At 40.2% G+C, this 17,829-nt stretch overlaps 3 protein-coding genes across 3 annotated transcripts; 1 reads left to right on the top strand and 2 right to left on the bottom strand.

Annotated features, from left to right (window-relative positions):
• Positions 1 to 508: 508 nt before the first annotated feature.
• LOC117491419 (E3 ubiquitin-protein ligase TRIM47-like) lies at positions 509 to 3,436 on the bottom strand. Its single transcript, XM_034141387.1, has 6 exons — positions 2,823 to 3,436; positions 2,649 to 2,744; positions 2,021 to 2,254; positions 1,624 to 1,780; positions 1,478 to 1,522; positions 509 to 1,388 (listed from the first exon to the last, which is right to left on the bottom strand). Exons 1-6 carry the CDS (start codon positions 3,405 to 3,407, stop codon positions 865 to 867), a joined length of 1,641 nt encoding a protein of 546 aa, XP_033997278.1. The 5' UTR covers positions 3,408 to 3,436; the 3' UTR covers positions 509 to 864.
• A 627-nt stretch (positions 3,437 to 4,063) lies between these two features.
• On the top strand, positions 4,064 to 6,986 carry tmem17 (transmembrane protein 17). The gene is made up of 5 exons (XM_034141390.1): positions 4,064 to 4,381; positions 4,528 to 4,631; positions 5,738 to 5,851; positions 6,390 to 6,533; positions 6,686 to 6,986. Exons 1-5 carry the CDS (start codon positions 4,267 to 4,269, stop codon positions 6,761 to 6,763), a joined length of 555 nt encoding a protein of 184 aa, XP_033997281.1. The 5' UTR covers positions 4,064 to 4,266; the 3' UTR covers positions 6,764 to 6,986.
• A 31-nt stretch (positions 6,987 to 7,017) lies between these two features.
• agbl2 (ATP/GTP binding protein-like 2) lies at positions 7,018 to 16,777 on the bottom strand. Its single transcript, XM_034141388.1, has 19 exons — positions 16,728 to 16,777; positions 15,941 to 16,088; positions 15,551 to 15,806; positions 14,583 to 14,984; positions 14,118 to 14,260; positions 11,540 to 11,699; positions 11,257 to 11,383; positions 11,054 to 11,154; positions 10,609 to 10,721; positions 10,436 to 10,499; positions 10,152 to 10,274; positions 9,993 to 10,064; positions 9,272 to 9,370; positions 9,097 to 9,181; positions 8,373 to 8,504; positions 8,224 to 8,254; positions 7,919 to 8,118; positions 7,629 to 7,743; positions 7,018 to 7,433 (listed from the first exon to the last, which is right to left on the bottom strand). Exons 1-19 carry the CDS (start codon positions 16,747 to 16,749, stop codon positions 7,217 to 7,219), a joined length of 2,610 nt encoding a protein of 869 aa, XP_033997279.1. The 5' UTR covers positions 16,750 to 16,777; the 3' UTR covers positions 7,018 to 7,216.
• Positions 16,778 to 17,829: the final 1,052 nt, after the last annotated feature.

Here is a 17,829-nt window from a genome sequence, read left to right on the forward strand (position 1 = left end):
TAACCTACAGTACATAACCTTACTGTCAAAGAGGTCTCACAAGTCTACTCGTACTTTACTTGAGTGGCCTTTTTCTCAATGTTATCATACTTTATACTTCTATTCAAAGAATGAAGGGGTGGATATTTTAGCCCTAGTTTAACAACACTGTATTTATGTGAAAAACTTCCATTGTCTGTATAGTATTTTTTAAAGGAATCTGAAAAAAAGACATACTCTTAGCCCCTGAGCATATGATAAAAGATTGAATTTTTACAAACAAAATCATTTAAGAATAAATGAATCACCTACAATTATGTTTCTTGTTTAAATCTCTATGTACTTATCTGCTTGTAGTACAACTTTACTTACATACTATATAAATGGCCTACATACAAATGTTGCCATAAAAATGAAATGTCTTGACAAAACTAAACTTTTTGACACAATGAATTTTCATATTGTAAAATAGCTTTTTTTATTGAAACTATGTTTTAACATTATTTGTTAGAATAAAATGAAGCATTTCTCTGAAACATATTTTTTATTGATTATAAACATTAAACGCATGACAAAGCAAGAGGAGTTTGAGTATCTATTACATTTACATAGAGTTGTTCTACTTAATAACTTAACATGCACATGCATGATGAGTTTACAATTTCCATTACAGGATGAGAAACATGATACACACCAAAACCTCACATCTGTCTCATCATTATCTTCACCCTTTTTTTTCTAGAAAAAACCATAATAAAGAATAGAATCATAATAAGCTACAGACAATATATCATTGAAATTAACATATTTGTAGCACTCGTCTTTAATACAAACGCAGAATGAACATACTGCCTTACTTCCCTCGAGCACACCTTGGCAGTGGATTTATTTTGCACACACTATCCTAGCTGAGGCCCTTCTGGAGACCATGAGGCCGGGGTACAGAGGCTGGGAGAATGTGGTGCTGACTCTGTGAAGGAGCGTCATTTCCCCACAGTCAGACACGCTGTAGAAGGACAGGGTCCCTGCCTTGTGGTTCAGATACACACCCACAGTAGAGGAGCAGTTAATGGGTATTTTGGTTTTGATTCCACCGTGCCAATAGGCGCAACCAACATTTGAAAGGGAAATGCACCAGGAGTGACTTGCTATACCCCCAAAGCCACTTTCATCCGAATCTGCCCCTTTGTAGCACACAGCGACCTCAACCCTGCTCCCCCGCCACTCAACCTCCCAGTAGCAGACTCCAGATAAGCCTTCAGTGCACAACACCTGATCATATAGGGTAAACCTCTCTGGGTGCAAGGGATACCTCTGAGCTTTTTTAATCCAGGTTACTTTGCGGTTTCCCTCAGAGAGCAAAAGGTTTTCAAATGCTGTGTTGGGATCCAAACTGAGGCTGCTGGAATCTGAAATGTAGAAGTTAATATAATTCAGTGTGTTTATTATAACTTGTAAGGAAGGCACAGCAGTTGATGTGAAAAATGCCAGGACTCACAAAGGGAGAACTCCTGTCTTGTCTCAGGGTCAGGATCAGCTTGAACTAAACGTAAAAAACATGACAGTAGAACATTTAATAAACTGGCTATTAAACATTATCTCATCGTTCCAGTAAATACATTTTTAAAGGAAATATCTTCTTACTTGTCTGAGATATTTCTGCAATAGCTATGGAAACATTTTCCATTCTGTCTCTCAAATCAGATATAGCCCTTTTGACAAAGTCAAAAGGGGTTTGTTGTTCGATGTCAACATCAGAGGACAGGTCAGCTTCCGGACAGTCAAAGATGGCCTGGCAGCTCTAGAAAAACATGAAAACAATAATAATTATAATTATAATAATCATAAGCTTTAATTGTATAGCACCTTTCATATAATAATTGCAGTCCAATGTGCTTCACAGTAGAGGATTGACATCTCATAGAACACAGTTACCGATAAAAGACATAAACATAGACATAAAATAAGCATAGAATAGACATAGAATAGAAAATAAATTCAAATGAAAGATAATATAATAGTGCATTAAGGAGGATACTACCTGCAGGAAATGAATGTGATCCTCAGTGAGTGACAGCTGTTTGAGGTCATCCTGTCCCTTTCTCAGCTCAGAGATGTCCTTCTCCAGACGGTCCACGAGCACCTCGGCTCGGCTCACCGCAGCCTTCTGCTGAACTCTGATCAGATCTTTAGTGGCACAGCGCCTCTCATCCGCCATCCGGACCATTTCAGCGTAGGCTTTCTCATTTTGATCAACCGCCGCATCTCCTGAACACTGGTAGGGAAACCAAATACAAATAATGTCAGGTATTTTGAAGTATAATGTGGAAAAAAGGGCTAGAGTATTTTTTGTTGTGTGCTTACTTTATAGAAATGTTTCCAACAATATTCAAACCAAGCAAAGACCTGTATTCTTTAAATCAAGATAACGGTCTGTTTCATATCCCCTTTAAGCATGTATTGTGAAACTACTTTATAGTTTATTTTGGAGAGGAGTCCTGGTAAAAAAAAAAACTCCTCACTGAAGAACAATAAAGGAATCCAATCCAGGAGATGATAACCGCAATGATGATGAAGACTACAACTCCCATGACTTCGTGCCACATTATAAGGCCACCAAACTCTTTCTTTTGTTTTTTGCTTTTAATAGAAAATACAACATAACTCACCTGAAGTGCTTTAATTTTTTGTTTTAGCTGCTGAAGCTGCTTCTCTTTCTTCTGTATTCCTTTCAGATATGTTAATTTTTTCTTTCCAAATTCTTTCTGAAAACAAAATATACTTTACAATATTACTTTGAAATGTAGAATATGCAATCGTGTGGCCAATATAATTATTCTTACTTGTTTGTCTTTCCTCTCTGCTGCAGCGGAGACCGTGTCATGACCTTTGTGTTCATCCATCACACACAGCAGGCAAATGCATTGGCCGTCACTGCGACAGTAGACTTCCAGCAGCTTGTCATGCTTGGAGCAGATCTTCTCTTGCATGGAAGAAGTGATTTCCACCAGCGTGTGCCTTTTGAAAGCCTCAGACACATAGTGGGGCTCCAAGTGAGTAGCACAGTAAGAAGCCAGACACACCAGGCAAGACTTGACAGCTTTCAGCTTCCTCACAGTGCAGAAATCACACTCCACATCCCCCGGGCCCACTTCATCCTTCACAGCAGGCCGGGTGGGTGGTTCAGGCCCTGACACTTTCTCTGCCAGATCAGCCAGCACTGTGTTTTTGTTCAGCACAGGTCTGCGCCTGAAAGTGCGTCTGCACTGGGGACAGCTGTAAACCCCGCGGTGGTTCTCCTGGTCCCAGTATCCGTTCACGCAGTCCATACAGTAGCTGTGGCCACAGTGAAGAGTCACAGGGCTTTTCAATCTGTCGAAGCATATCGAGCAGGATAACGGATCTGGCTCCGTGCAGCACTCTTCCATCTTTATTACAGCTCTGTTCACTTTCGTTTTCTCGGAAATCAGATAGGTGTGGGAGTGAGTGACTTGTGTAACTTTCGCAATCATGAAATAAACGTTGTTTTACTTTAAATCAGTTTTACTGATTGTGAAATGGGGATTTTTGATTCCTAGACTAGATTTGTTAAAAAAAAATCGAGGGGATAGGCCTACCCTTGAAATGAACACCTGTGTGTAGGCTACAGCTACAGGGAACTCACCAGATTGAAAACCCATGAGCATCACTGTCTTGACTTAGTTTTACACTAGTTGTTGCTTAAAGTGGGTTGTCAAATTGTAACACTATATTTAAAAAATAATGACCAAGTGAACCCCTCCTACCTCTAATAGGGGTGCAAGTATCAATCAATCTGAATTGATATTGACTAAATGATCAGTCCAATATCATGGGGAAACCTGGCGATAAAATGTACATAGATATTTGATTTGTAAGCATTGCAGCCAAACATACTACAACCCAGTTTCACGGTATTTCGTGTTAGTCACGAAATGTGTTGTTAAACTCCTGGGCGAAAGTGTGATGATTTTGTTATGCTGTATGGCTATATATAAAGTTAATCGCTTTAGAACATTTAAACAGCTGTCTTTGCGATACATTGTGTATTTTAAGGGACTAAACAAGGACACAACTGAGGAAACTGAGGAACAGGGGGAACTCTTTATCAAACACTGAGGGGAACGAGAAGACGGTTTTCATGCGAGATTTGAGCGGAACGCGAGATTTCTCTGGTATCCAAGGAGACGACGGCAGCGTTGTGTTGAGGAAGGGGCGGTGTGTTTTCCCTCTGGTCATGTTTGGGCTTAGCAGAAAACATTTTACACCATGGACCTGTCGGAGACCATCAGAAAACGTTTAGAAGACTTCTCTCGGAATGTGTTGTTCGACCAGAGTCGGTCTCGGTCTGTCGCGAGAGAGAATGACACGTTTCTGCCACACGGTAAACCCAGCTAAATACACATTAGCATTGATGTTAGCTTACAAATAACAGCCTGGATTGAGCTATGTCTCTCGCGTAGTTTTACAGTAGCTGCTGCTTAATATGGGTTGGGTATGTTATCCATGTTTCTTTGTTTTGTTTTTCAGGCAAGAAGGTTCTGTCTAGTCTCCACCTCCAGATGTCTCTGTACTTTAACATGTGGTTCTTCCCCCTGTGGTGGATCAGTGAAACTGTAATGCTGCAACTCAAGGTAAGCCATGCAGAGATAAAGTCAGGTTAATTGTAAAACGAAATCATCTTGTTCCCCCCACACACCCAAATAAATAAATACATAAATAAATACATAAATAAACAAGCACTGTGTACATTTGTTGTGGGGAACAACTGGGGAGGTCACTAAACGTGATTTGTTATTTAAAAGTAAGGAATATGAAAAATATAGACCTTGATATAACATTTAAAATGACAAATCAAGTCTTTATTAAAGAAAATTCTGCTGCCATATCGAGAAATTCTCTCTGGTTTGATGATATCTCTATGTGGAGAAGAAAAAGAGGATGGGCCGGACATGGTCCTTACTATAAATTATGTTTTGCTGATTTGATAACATTTATCTACATTATCTACATAGAAAAAAAGACTGTAATGGACTACCAAATAAAATGATTTGAAAAAGATTTAAGGATTAAAAAAAAGAAAAGAAAGTGAGGTTGGAGGTGAGTAAAATAGAGGGGGTGAAGACATTGGGCTAATGGGAAAGACAAATGTTATCATTTATAAACTTTAATTGTTAAATGATCAAGTTGTGTAAATGCGTGATAATTGGGGTCGCCAATATGATTCAAATAATAGTCTATTTAAGGAGGAACTCATTAAATTCCCAGACTCAATTTAATAACGGTTTGGCCATCAGTAGTAATTTCACATTGTCAGACTGCATGACATCCTCTTCTAAAAGTCAGTTCAAGTAACACTATAAGCTCACCAAGCAGATGGATGTGTATCACCACTTCTGTATGATCGACAGACAATTAATCCTTGTAATATGCATTATTTTTTAAATACCTTTGACGCAAAACGTAGTACTTCCCAGGAGAAAAGTATCAGTGACCAAAAAAAGCTTGAGGTAAAATATTGAGGTAGCAGCCAAGTGAACAAATGATCCCCAAAGGCTGATTCGTGTGCCTTATTGTTGTCAAATTCAGGCGGTCATTTGTTGTTTTTACAGGAATTCATTTTAAGTTAACTGTAAACAAGTCAGACTATTTCCTAATTTCATAAAAGTCACTTACAATAATGTCTTTAACTTAAATTCAGTTTACTTAACTGCATTGTTGTATTTGTCATTTCTACCAGTACCCTGCCTTGCCAGACTACTACAAGTTCATCCTCGTCACAGTTCTCATCGTGATGACTCTGATCGAGGCCATTAGACTCTTTCTCGGCTATGCTGGGAACCTGCAAGAAAAGGTGGTGCATCACTCACACAAATGTAAAGTTACAGTTGGAGGGAAAATGGGTCAACACTCACCCACAGGCATGTCTATGGTATTGACATGTTGTGAGTCTCTTTGTGTAAATAACCCAATTTGTGTTCTGTGAAAAGGATATTATATTGTTTTTGTTACTTTCGTTGCAGTTGTATGTCTTAAATGTAATTTAGGTTAACTTCCTGTTTTATTTAGATACTTTTATTTTCAAGGCGAGTTTACGCTGTTGACAGGAATTTGTTGTTGCTATGGAAACAACATGCCGGAGAAAAGAAATATCTTCTACATATAAAGACAGAGAAAGTAAAGAATAAAGTGTATGTTTAAATGTTAGCACCCCCCGAAGAGGCACAAGCTCTTACGTTGATTCTGGAGTTTCAATCAATTCTAAATCATCAGTAAAGTCTACGACCATATTTCGGAGGGATATGCTACACTTTGGATAAAAGCGGCTGCCAAATAACATAATGTAATGTAACCCAACAGACAGGGATTAATGTAACGTGTATGTTTGAAAGGTCCCGGAGCTGGCTGGTTTTTGGCTGCTGAGCATCCTGCTGCAGTTCCCACTAATCCTCTTTCAGCTCTTCAATGAAGCCATTCTCATTCAACCCTTGGAGAGGGGGGTTCACATAGTTCTCGCCATATTCATACTCACACAGGTACCATAGCATTCCTTTTAAAAACTGACTTCAAGTATTTTTGTCTATACTTAAATGTATGTTATGTTGAGCATGTTTTCTATATTTGGCGTTGGTTGATTGTCACTGGTTTAATTTGTATATAATGTTTAATTTATTCCTGAATGATTCAGGCCCTCTTTGGGTTCGTGGCGCTGCGGGACCTGGTCAGACACACAGAGGGGCAGTTTCATCTCCGACAGTTTGACTGAATTCTGAAGCTGTGTGTCTACCACACATCTGTACTGCGCACCTCCCAGACTCAGACAACAAAAAAGGAATGTGCCTTTTTTGGTATTACATGTCGTACATGGTAACATTTCTCACCTCAATTGAGTATCAAAGAGAACGTGAACGTATTTATTTTTATATTGTACCCACATTAATTGTATTGTTTTTTTTTGTAGCTTTGCAATAAATGAATCGTTTAAAACACACAGCCTGTGTATCATTTATTAGGTAACTAATGCAACGTATGGTAGACACAAGTCTAGCATTGTGTAACCATCATTGAACAAAGGTTGCCATATGAATGCAAAATTAGTAGTTTAACTTGCATTATGATATCTGTGTGAAGGAGGTCATAAACATATAACACAGTATTTTCGTCTGTTGAATTAATGAAAAAATGTAATCTGTAGTTCCAAATGTATAAATATCCCGCCCTACAGTGAGGCAGAATGTGGGGACAGTGTCATCATTGTCTTTCTTATCTGGCTCTCTCTGTCAGAGTGATAGTGCCTGATGTCCTTATTAGTCTGAAAACTACGGAGGGAGTCACTCTGTGGACGCTTAGGCTCCATCTGCATGAGGCCTGAAGGCTTTGAAGCAGGGGATAAAACACCCAGGTGCCTCTTGTCCTCCACGGTCTCTTTGCAGTATCTGAGGATATTGAAAAAGATAAAAGAACAAGTTTTAAACATTGTAAACTGTAGTCATATAACCATTGCACAAACACCAGTGCTTATTTCCTGATATCTTAACTGCAATGGCAACCGGAGTATTTAACAAAATGAGCTAATGACAGACAAAGACAGAGAGAAAAAGAGAGCCCAAGAAGGTTCAAAGTGAATTTACCTTTTCCCTCTCAGGTCTGTGTCTCTCAGAAAAGGCACAAATAATCTGCTGCACGATTCAGTTTCTCTCTGCTTCCGTTCTCCCAGGGGTAAACATCTCATCAGTGAGAAACCTACTGAAGAAAGGACAAGATCAGATAATCAAGACAGGAGATCAGCTAACTTATGAATGAAAAAAAAAACTATATTTTTGTCCAAAAGATTGAATAAACACCTTTTGCATGACACTATATTCACAAGAAAGTTTCAAAATAATTTCAGAAACTAGAACAATATATGTGCATATGAAACCTTCTGGGGAATCTTCTTCTTCTTCCTCGCTCTGCCGCTTGGTGTGTGTTGTGTCTGCGTGTGAGAGGAAGGAATCCTCAGGCACAAAGGAACTTTCTGAGTTTCTGTCTCGGAAAGCATGCAGAGTGTCACCTGGGAAATTTGACAGCAAGCGTTTGGTTGGAACAATGTCTGGAACCATCTTGAGGTACATGGAAGCCCTGTGAGAGAAGAGAGACAACACTTTATGAATCTGAACGTACCTCAACATATACTGTAGTTATCTGCATATTGATGAGGATACATAACGTTTCTATAAGGCTCACCTGTCGGGCGCTGTAAGGGAAGGTGGCAAACCTGAAAGAAGGAGACAAGTTTCAGTGCAAAAGAGCTACACTTTGAGTTGAATGACTGAGAGATGATGAAGCTTTTTTAATTGAATTCAGTTCTAGATCTACTCTGCATGCGGACACACCTCTGTAGACATTATAGGGGACCAAGGATTGTCGGGGGCAGCGATTCTGTCGGTTGTTGGGAGGCAGGAAATTTGGAGACTGAGGAAGGACGGCACTCAGGTGCAGCAGCTGAGAGGAGCATCTCCACTGTCCTGTAGACAGGTCATCTATAGTCAAATATACAGCAGACTGCTACACAATACTTTCCCCATGCTCTGATGTACTTAGAGGAGAACAACTGCCATCAATAATAATATTCTCTCCTTATCTTTTCATTTGAACAAAAATCAGTCCCGATCATTACATTATCATGCATTTTTAGAATTTAGAATATCTAATATCAGTTTATAGATAATGCATTGTTTTTCATTGGATTATTTTCTGCATACCAAATGCTTGGGAGAGATTTTTGTTTGATTTCACAGTCTGTATACTATGTTAGTGATAAGAAACAACATTGAATTTGAAAAATAAAACACAAATATAGCAGCATAACCTTTGGGGAAATTAGGAAGTTAGCATGTGTTGGACCCACAGGACAAATGTGAGAAAAAGGCTCACTCGGGTTTCAAAGGGGACATTTATACCCTAATGTCTAATTGGGGGGGGGGGGGAAACTACACAAGATAATGTTTAAAAAGTGTTTAAATGCACTTTATGAGTCGGTACCAACGAGTAAACCATAACTAAAAAATAAGGCACTAAATGGATGTAATGGAGAATTAGACGCAGAGGGCGCATTACCTGCGTTAGTGGCCACAGTTCTGTATGTGCTGAGATGTGGACATTCTTTTACGCTCAAGTATGCAGATGTCATGTTTCCACACTCCTAAAACACAGAAATGTAGCAAAATCCAGGGGAAAATGACAGATTGTGAAATACTGACAATACTTGAAGAGGGTATGAGAGGCTCTTTACCTTGACAGGCTCGCTGCCCTGCCACAGAGTCACATGACTGACCTCCCCTGGGTGGGTGGAGTGAGACGGGATCACAGCTTTCTTTATCAGGCCATTCACCTTCCAAAAGAAAAAAATATTAGATAGGGACGGCTATGAAAATCTTCTATATTCCCTTCACTGTCTGGCTGGCTCTGTCTCCTAAACGTATCAAACTCTTCAAACAAAGGTTGTAATAGTTGCGACTTTGCGATGTAATCATTAGGTCATTTTCAGAATACGATCAGATTTCAGAAAGATTTAGTTTTTGTATATTTATTTGTCCTGTAAGGGCTAGGTATAATGTCTCAGAAGTATGAAGCTACAGTTTGTAACTGTGTAGGAAGGATTATAATGTTGAAATCTTTGGAACTAGTCACCTGTATCTCCATTCAGACCCCAGTTGAGCTAAACAAGCTTGGTTAAATGTCATTTGATCTTACTAGAATATTTAAGTATTTTTAAAGTTGTTTTTCTGCATGCAAAAGTCGAGTTGCTGTTTATCAGTAGTAGTAATATAATAGAGCTAAAAAAATATGGAAATGAATTAAAGTTCATTTTAATGATTTTTCCCAAAACATTTAAACAGTCAATATTTATTCAATTTAGTTTTAGCTCTCTTAGTTTAGTTTCTGTTAAACCAACATTGTTTCACTGCCTTTAATTATTATTTCCGTTGTAGTGATATTGACCTGCTTCATACCTGCCATGTTTTCCTGTGTCTTCCAACAGGCCTCTCCTTTTTAACAGTGCCCTCTTGTGACAGGTTGGAACCCTGCAAAGACCGTTAGTCTTGTTAACCAGACTAAAGTGTGAAATAAATAATGCATTATTTAGTATATCACAATATTAGTATACTTACAATATTGGTTGTGCTGCGTTGCAGAACTTTGGGCTGTTCTTTACTCCTCCCTTCCTCTGGTCGCAGCCTGTTCCTCTCTTTACAACTCCTCAAGCGTTTATTTTTCTTCTTCACTGGAGTCTGCTGAGGAATAGAGAAGCAGCATGAGGTAAAGTAAAACAAGAGAAGAACATGATTCAAGGCCCATTTCACAAAGGGATCCAAATGTAATACAAGCTTTACAAGGACAATAAACAACTGTATAAAACAATACTTCATGGAAGAGTAGATTTATGTCAGCGAACCTCTGTATCGTTCATCAAATGAGCTGGGAGTCCGTCGGAATCAGAACTATTTGAACCACTGGTGCTGTGAAAGCAAACAAATAACAGTCTTATTAAGCTGATTGAGAGCACATTTATACATATCATATTTTGTCTAAGTTATGCATATTTTATTTAAAAAAAGACTATATCACCTGCTTTCCAGGTCAGACACAGAAAAGTTACATTCAGTGCCCAGATCTTTGCCCAGCCTCTTGCTGAGCTGCTTCCTAAACAACACTGCCAGCTCTGACAGACAGTAAGTGATCTGAAAAAAAAGCACAGGGATAACACAAAAGACAGCTACACACACACACACACAATGGTCACATTTAAAAAGCAGTGCCTGGTTGCATAAACTACTTAAGTAGCTAAGGCAAAGGATGAAAGGGATTTTATGCAACTCATTTTTTTTCGAAGGCATCCTTAAAGACTTAGGGGCAACCTAAGCTTAAGTGCTGGGACCAACCGGTCACATAGATACAACATTCCAGCTTTGAAAAACAGTATCTAGGTATATTTTGAAGCATCATGTTGTTTGACTACACAGAGGAGTCTAACATCATTTCTAAGCTGTGGACATGCTGCTTTATCCCTCACCTTTGTTGGATCCGGGTCACAGTAGTCCAGCAGGGTGTCACAAAAGTAGAAGCCGAGGGACTTCAGGTCTTGAGTAGTAAAATGTGTTCCTCTCCTGTCGCCTAACATTAAAACACATGAAAGATCCAAATACAAGATACATGGGAAAATACACACACACACACACTCACACTCACACTCACACTTGGAAAGTCTAAACTCACCCAGAGTGGAGCCTCCGAAGGTGGCCTCCATGGTGTAGCTGTTTTTGATGCCGAGTCTCCACATGGCGATTCGTCCGGTTCCCTCTTTGCTCTTCTGAACCCGAAACTTACAACTCTTAAAAGAGAACTGATGAAAAGAGTGATCAAGATGTTAAAGAGATAAACTGACGTTATAGTTTTTATTTATACTAATAATAACCATGGTGTCATGATATAAATACAAGCCCAATGTGACTCGGACTACATATATGTTACAAAGAGTTTTTGAAAAACAGTTCCTAACCTTATCACCGGCATTCTTGCTCATCATCAGTGGGAAGAGTCTCTCATGAAGCTTCAGCGAGGCGTCACCTCGGTTGTTACATCCGTACATAAAGACATTGTTTTTACGGTTGTGTCCATGAAAGTCACAGTAAAGAACGACATCCGTCTCAGCCATCAGCCTGGGAGAGGGGGGGGGGGGGGGAGAATCATTCATGAAAGGGCCAGAATACATTGTGGTTTGTTTTCAGAATCCCAAATAGAAACTTGTATAAGAGAAGTAGGAAACATGCAAATAGAGGATGAGCCATGTTTGGATGGAAGCCTTTACAAATGTTGTTCTTTCTAATAAAAAAACCAAGTTTGATTTCACAGAACTACACTAATGCATTGTATGTATCAAAGGCGGGTCATTTAGAATGAGACTGCTTATCTTTTACATCTATCCCTCCTGTTTCTTAACCTTACAGCAATGAACTGAAGCAGATATATTTGATCTAGTATAAAGGAAACGCCCCTTTTTGTATAGATACAATCCAGTCAAAGTGAATGCAGTGATATCATTTTATAACTGGACTGCTTTATGCAATAAAGTCAGCAAGTAAATGCAGACTAAATACCACAATCGCTGTTCATTGCAAGTCGTGCAGTGAATTACATTTTGATCCCTACTCAACACAAACTGGCTGCTCGCTGACACAAGCAGAACAGCTAAAGAATGATGTGTTGTATCCTAAAAACAAATCATTATAAATACGACGTGCACATTTTTAGCAATTTACTGGATAAACATGCACAGTCCACTGAGGATGCCATCTCCTCTGCTCTTCACCCAGCCCTCACCCACCTGGACACTAAAAACTCTTATGTTAGGATGCTGTTCATAGACTTTAGCTCAGCGTTCAACACTATCATCCCCCAGCAGCTGGTTTGCAAGCTAACAAACCTGGGCCTCTCAGCCCCTTTCTCTGTAATTGGCTGCTGGACTTCCTCACTGCCAGACCCCAATCTGTACGGGTCGGCAACAACACATCAGGCACCATCACACTCAGTACGGGGGCCCCCCAAGGGTGTGTGCTCAGCTCCCTGCTCTTCACCCTGCTGACCCACAACTGCACACCCACCCACAGCTCCAACCACTTCATCAACCGTGGTGGGTCTCATCAGCAACGACGACGAAACCCACTACAGGAGGGAGGTGAACCAGCTGGCCATGTGGTGCATAGACAACAATCTCTTTCTCAATGTGGAGAAAACAAAGGAGATTGTTGTCGACTTCAGGAGAACCTACACCCAACACCCAACACCCCCACCCATTGACCATCGGTGGTACTGCTGTGGAACAGGTGAGCAGCACCTAATTCTTGGGGGTGCACATCACAGAGGACCTCTCCTGGAGTAACAACACCACGTCAATCACCAAGAAAGCCCAGCAGCGCCTCTACTTCGTCCGCAAACTGAAGAGAGCAGGAGCTTCCCCCCCACCCATCATGCTCTCCTTCTACCGAGGCGCCATCGAGAGCATCCTCAGCAGCTGCATCACGGTGTGATTCGGAAGCTGCACAGCATCGAACCGCAAGACCCTGCAGCGCGTCGTGAACACCGCTGAGAGGATCATCGGTGCCTCACTCCCATCACTCCTGGACATTTATAGCACCCGCCTCACCCGCAGAGCACTCAGCATCGCTGGTGACCCCATCAATCCCTCCAACTGCCTCTTCACCCTCCTGCCTTCAGGGAGGAGGTTCCGCAGCCTGAGGTCGAGCACCACCCGACTAAAGAACAGTTTTTTACACCAAGCTGTCAGTAGGCTGAACTCGCTCCCCTCTCTCCCCTCTCTCCCCTCTCTCCCCTCTCTCTCCCGGCTCCCCTCTCTCCCCCCTGCCCCCACTGGACTATAACTCCCCACACACTCAGACAGTCAAATTGTTTGTTTTTTACGCTGCTATGGACAATCTTTAATAAATGCACATTTTATGGACAATCTTGCACCAAAGATATTGATATTGAAGTGACTGTTATTTTGTATATTGATTGTTGTGGTTTTTTTTTATCTTAATGTGTGTAAATGTGTCGGTTGATTGTGTATATAGGATATACATATTTTATGCATATTTGTATACATATCTGTATACTGTATAATTTTACATTCGGGATTGTTGGAAACGTCATTTCGATCTCTCTGTCTGTAAACACAAACTGAGTAAGATTGACATTAAAGTTGACTTTGACTTTGACATAAAGCTAAAGACTGATGAGAACACATTGTACATCTACATGCAATACAAGTTGTTTTCTATGTAGGAAAATATAATCCACTGTAGTTTGCCATATATTGTCATATGTTCATTGCCCTAAGTGTTTTTGTTTATTAGCTTTTAAGGTTCTTTGTGTATTTAAATGTGTTGTAAATACTTGTCTTTAGTATTCCTTTTTAATGCTAAACTTCTTTTACTTACTATTGCAACTTATTTTCTTAGATTGTTTATGTTCGCACAACCAGATACCAAATCAAATGCCTTGTATGTGTAAACGTGCCTGGCAATAAACTCTGAGTGTGTGTTTAAATGTGTTTTGTTCATGCATGTGTTCTGTGCTACCTTTCCACCATGTTTAGGGTGTGCCACACACAGGGGAAGGAGTCCCTGAGCAGTGTCTTGTAGTTTCTGTTCAGGTCCCTGCCTGCCAGAGAGCAGCGGTAATTACCCACGATCACACCATCTGGGTTCAGCATCGGCACCACCTGCAGCACCACAAAAACAATGAGGAAAAAGCTATTTGGATAGCATTACAGCATTTAAACAAATCACAAGACTTATCAATTATAACATCCTAATATCAATTATATAAAATATCTGCTTTATGTTTTGTTACTGTACATTTGTATTTCCACATGTATATTTTTTACTTTTTTAATGCTATTTTATTTCTATTTGAGATGTTTATATTTTGGATTGTTTATTTCTAGTCTTTTAATTTCTCCAATGTACGATGCCATGTCTTTTTTTGAAGTCATAATGATGATAAAAAGAGAGATGTGAGGGAAGGAGCTTTAAGTCCCTCACTTTAAAAACAAATGTGTCCCTGAGTAGCTGAGCATCCTCTGAGTCCCCGAGCAAGAAGTCTAGGAACCCCTCCATCATCCAGGAGCCGTTGGTTTCTCCAGGGTGCACTCGGGCCGTCACCACCACGGCCTTCTTAGTCCTACCCTCCACCCTGCTGCCCGCCCGGGACGTTATCGTCACCACATACACAGCATTCCCAGCGAGGCTGTGGCACAGCACCCTCAGTGAACAGTATGACGCGACGGCTGGGTTGGAAGAGACGCGCCTCAGGTAGCGCTGCAGGTGGGAGTAGGTGTAGGGGTAGCAGTGGGCCAGGTAGCAGGTGTCAGAGTCAGAAGGGAACTGGAGAGTCCAGGTGAGTGAGAACAGGGGGGGCGTGTCGCTGTTGTTGTCCTTTGTATTCTAAAACGAGAGAGATAAGGTGGTTTTAAAGAAAGGTCCCTCTTTTTCAGAAATAATTACAATTGAGGGAAGTCATTCTGTTCTGATGTGCGTTATGTTTGATAGACAAAAGAGGTTTCTACATTTACTTTCACAGACCCTTATAGGTACATTTTTGAGCCAAACATTTGCACATGCATATCCTAAGTACAAAAAACGATATACAAAGTTCTGAATGTATATTTAATCACTAAGTGGGATGTCTGGATCAAAGGTGGGTGCTAATACGAATAATTCATGCTATTTATTTAGCACTTTTTCCAATTGCTCAAAACGCTTAACATTACATTATATTTCATGTTACTTATCAGACATGTAATACATTCAATACTGTGGACAATACCCACAGGAGCAGTTCATTAATATTAATATAATATTTTTTAAATAAAACATAAAAGCTGAATAAAATATATTAATTCTTAACTCATAAACGGAAATCACAGCTACTGGAAAAGTAGAGAATGGGTTTATTAAATAAAAATCCAGTCTTGACGCCTTTTTTGATTTTTAAAACTGACTTCCCCTACCTGCTGGCAGTTGCGGTAGTATCTGATATTGGCGCCGGTGCGTTGCCATCCAACACCTTTCTCTTCGGCGGCCCTCTCTGAGTAGAGGAGTGGTCTCATACCCTGAACATACAGGCTGCTGCTCTTCATCAAGTTGACGATAGTGAAGCGGTATGGCACTCCAGCCTTCATGTTCCTGACCCTGAAGTAAAACCACTGCGTGTGCTTCCTGGTGTACAAGTCTGTGCGCAGGGTGAGCTCATAGTCATAGACTCCCCTGCACAGAGAAGAAGAGATGTGGGGGGGAACAGAGAGAAAGAGTGTCAATTAAGCTAGAACCACAGTAATAACTTACAAATACAGTAATGGTTAAAAAGCTGCTAATCAGTAGATGAAGCTGCGGAGACTCACACTTGCACCGCGTTCTGGAGGTTTCCACTCTCAAAGCGTGACTCAAATTCAAGGGTGAAGTCTGTCTGATTGTCATATGAAGTGGCGCTCTTAATGGGCCCCCTGTTTCCTCCGACACGGGAGCAGGAGAAGAAGGGACGCTTGGTGGCTTTTTAAAGGGAAAGAAAAAAAAGAAAAAGTTCATATCAAAAGCATGGATGGACTTGCATTGTTTTTCAGAGAGCAGTAGAGGGTTACATTGTTTATCCAGAAAGGGATTTCTCTGTTATTATCTACGATAACACAACTGTTCAGTCTCTCTACTTACTATATTTAGTTATATATATATATATTGTTAACTTGGTTATTTATTAGATTTGACTGATGCTTCTTTGATTTGCACTATCCCTTTTCCTGCTGTAACACTGCACATGTCCCTGCACTGTAACTAATAAAGGATAAACCTTTTGTAACACTGCTGAGCAGAAACACTTAAGCTATGTAAAGGCCCAACACAATTCTCCCCATATTAAACTGTAAACAACACTTGGGGATTGTTATATAGCACTTAAAGTGTAATATCAATGCAAATCTTTAAGCACTAAGGAATTAGGTTGTCACAAGTATTCCATTATTTGCCATAAAAGGCCTCATCTACAGATCATCTACTCTCCGAGGGGAATAGGTAGAACGAAGTAACTCAATTAGGTTTTTTGTCATTATTCCTGTGTTAAGCATTAAGTGTTGGCAACACTGTGACGACACAACACACCATATAACCTGGTGGTAAAAAAAAAGCCTTAGTTACCATGGTCAATGCAGTACACCATTTTGCCCCTCTCATCTCCTGCTGGTATGGGGGTCCTCTCATGACCTGTGGACTTGTAGAAAGGCTCTGGCTCTGGGGGGTCCCACTCTACAACACACACTCCCTTGGTGTTAATAAGTGTAACACAAACAGCAATAGGACATGCCATGTTTTACACTGTGTTTAACTTCCTGATTTTTTAAAGTTTTTTTACCCAAGACTGGTATGTGTACCAGATGATTCTGCACACAAGTCATAGCACTTTGGATGAACATTAATCTATTACGAGTAAAGGTTCTGTATTCAAAACCAAAAGTAAGATACGTTTAATCGTATAATCGGAAATGTTTTAAAGCTATACAATGAACAATTATTTATAATGCAGCTAAATGTTCCCTTTCAGTGTTTTACTCATTTAATAGTTTATGTTGTTTTCATATTACGGCTTATTATTAAAAGTCCTTCAGTTCATCCGAAACATTCAGATTCTTAATCACCAAATTGGAGATGGATGGGTTTCCCTGGACAGGGAGGGAATGGAAAAATGTAATATGAAAAGTAACTAAAGCTGTGCGAAAATATCGCAGAGTAAAAAGGACATGGACACATTGGACTTAGAGATGTAGTGGTATTAAGTTGCATACAATGAAATGTGAAACCCCCCTTTAAGTACCCTTACCTTGAAATTGTGGTTGGGTAAATATTCCGGGTTACATTCTATCAATGTAACATGCCTAGTAACATAATGGTTTCAATCAAATATTGTATTACCTATGTGTTGGATGATGTCACTGATGACCTCACACTCTATGGGCCACCGGGGGCAGGAGATGGATGGGAAGCTAACCAGGTCCAGCGGTGCCCTGAGACTCAAAACAGGCCGGCCGCCATCAAAGTCTACGAGCAGCTGCCTGGTCCGCAGAGTCTGACTTAAGTTTATAGTTACTGAGAGGAGACATGAATCACACCTTCAATTAACTTGTCTTTCCACTCATTATCTGCCAGTGGTGCACTATGGGCATAAATGTTTCATTAGGTCTGCCCCTATGGGTCCTTACCTCACCTAGACCACACAAGCTTGTTCATTTAAGAAGGGATTATG

Source organism: Trematomus bernacchii, unplaced genomic scaffold, assembly GCF_902827165.1.
Source record: "Trematomus bernacchii unplaced genomic scaffold, fTreBer1.1, whole genome shotgun sequence".
NCBI lineage: Eukaryota > Metazoa > Chordata > Actinopteri > Perciformes > Nototheniidae > Trematomus > Trematomus bernacchii.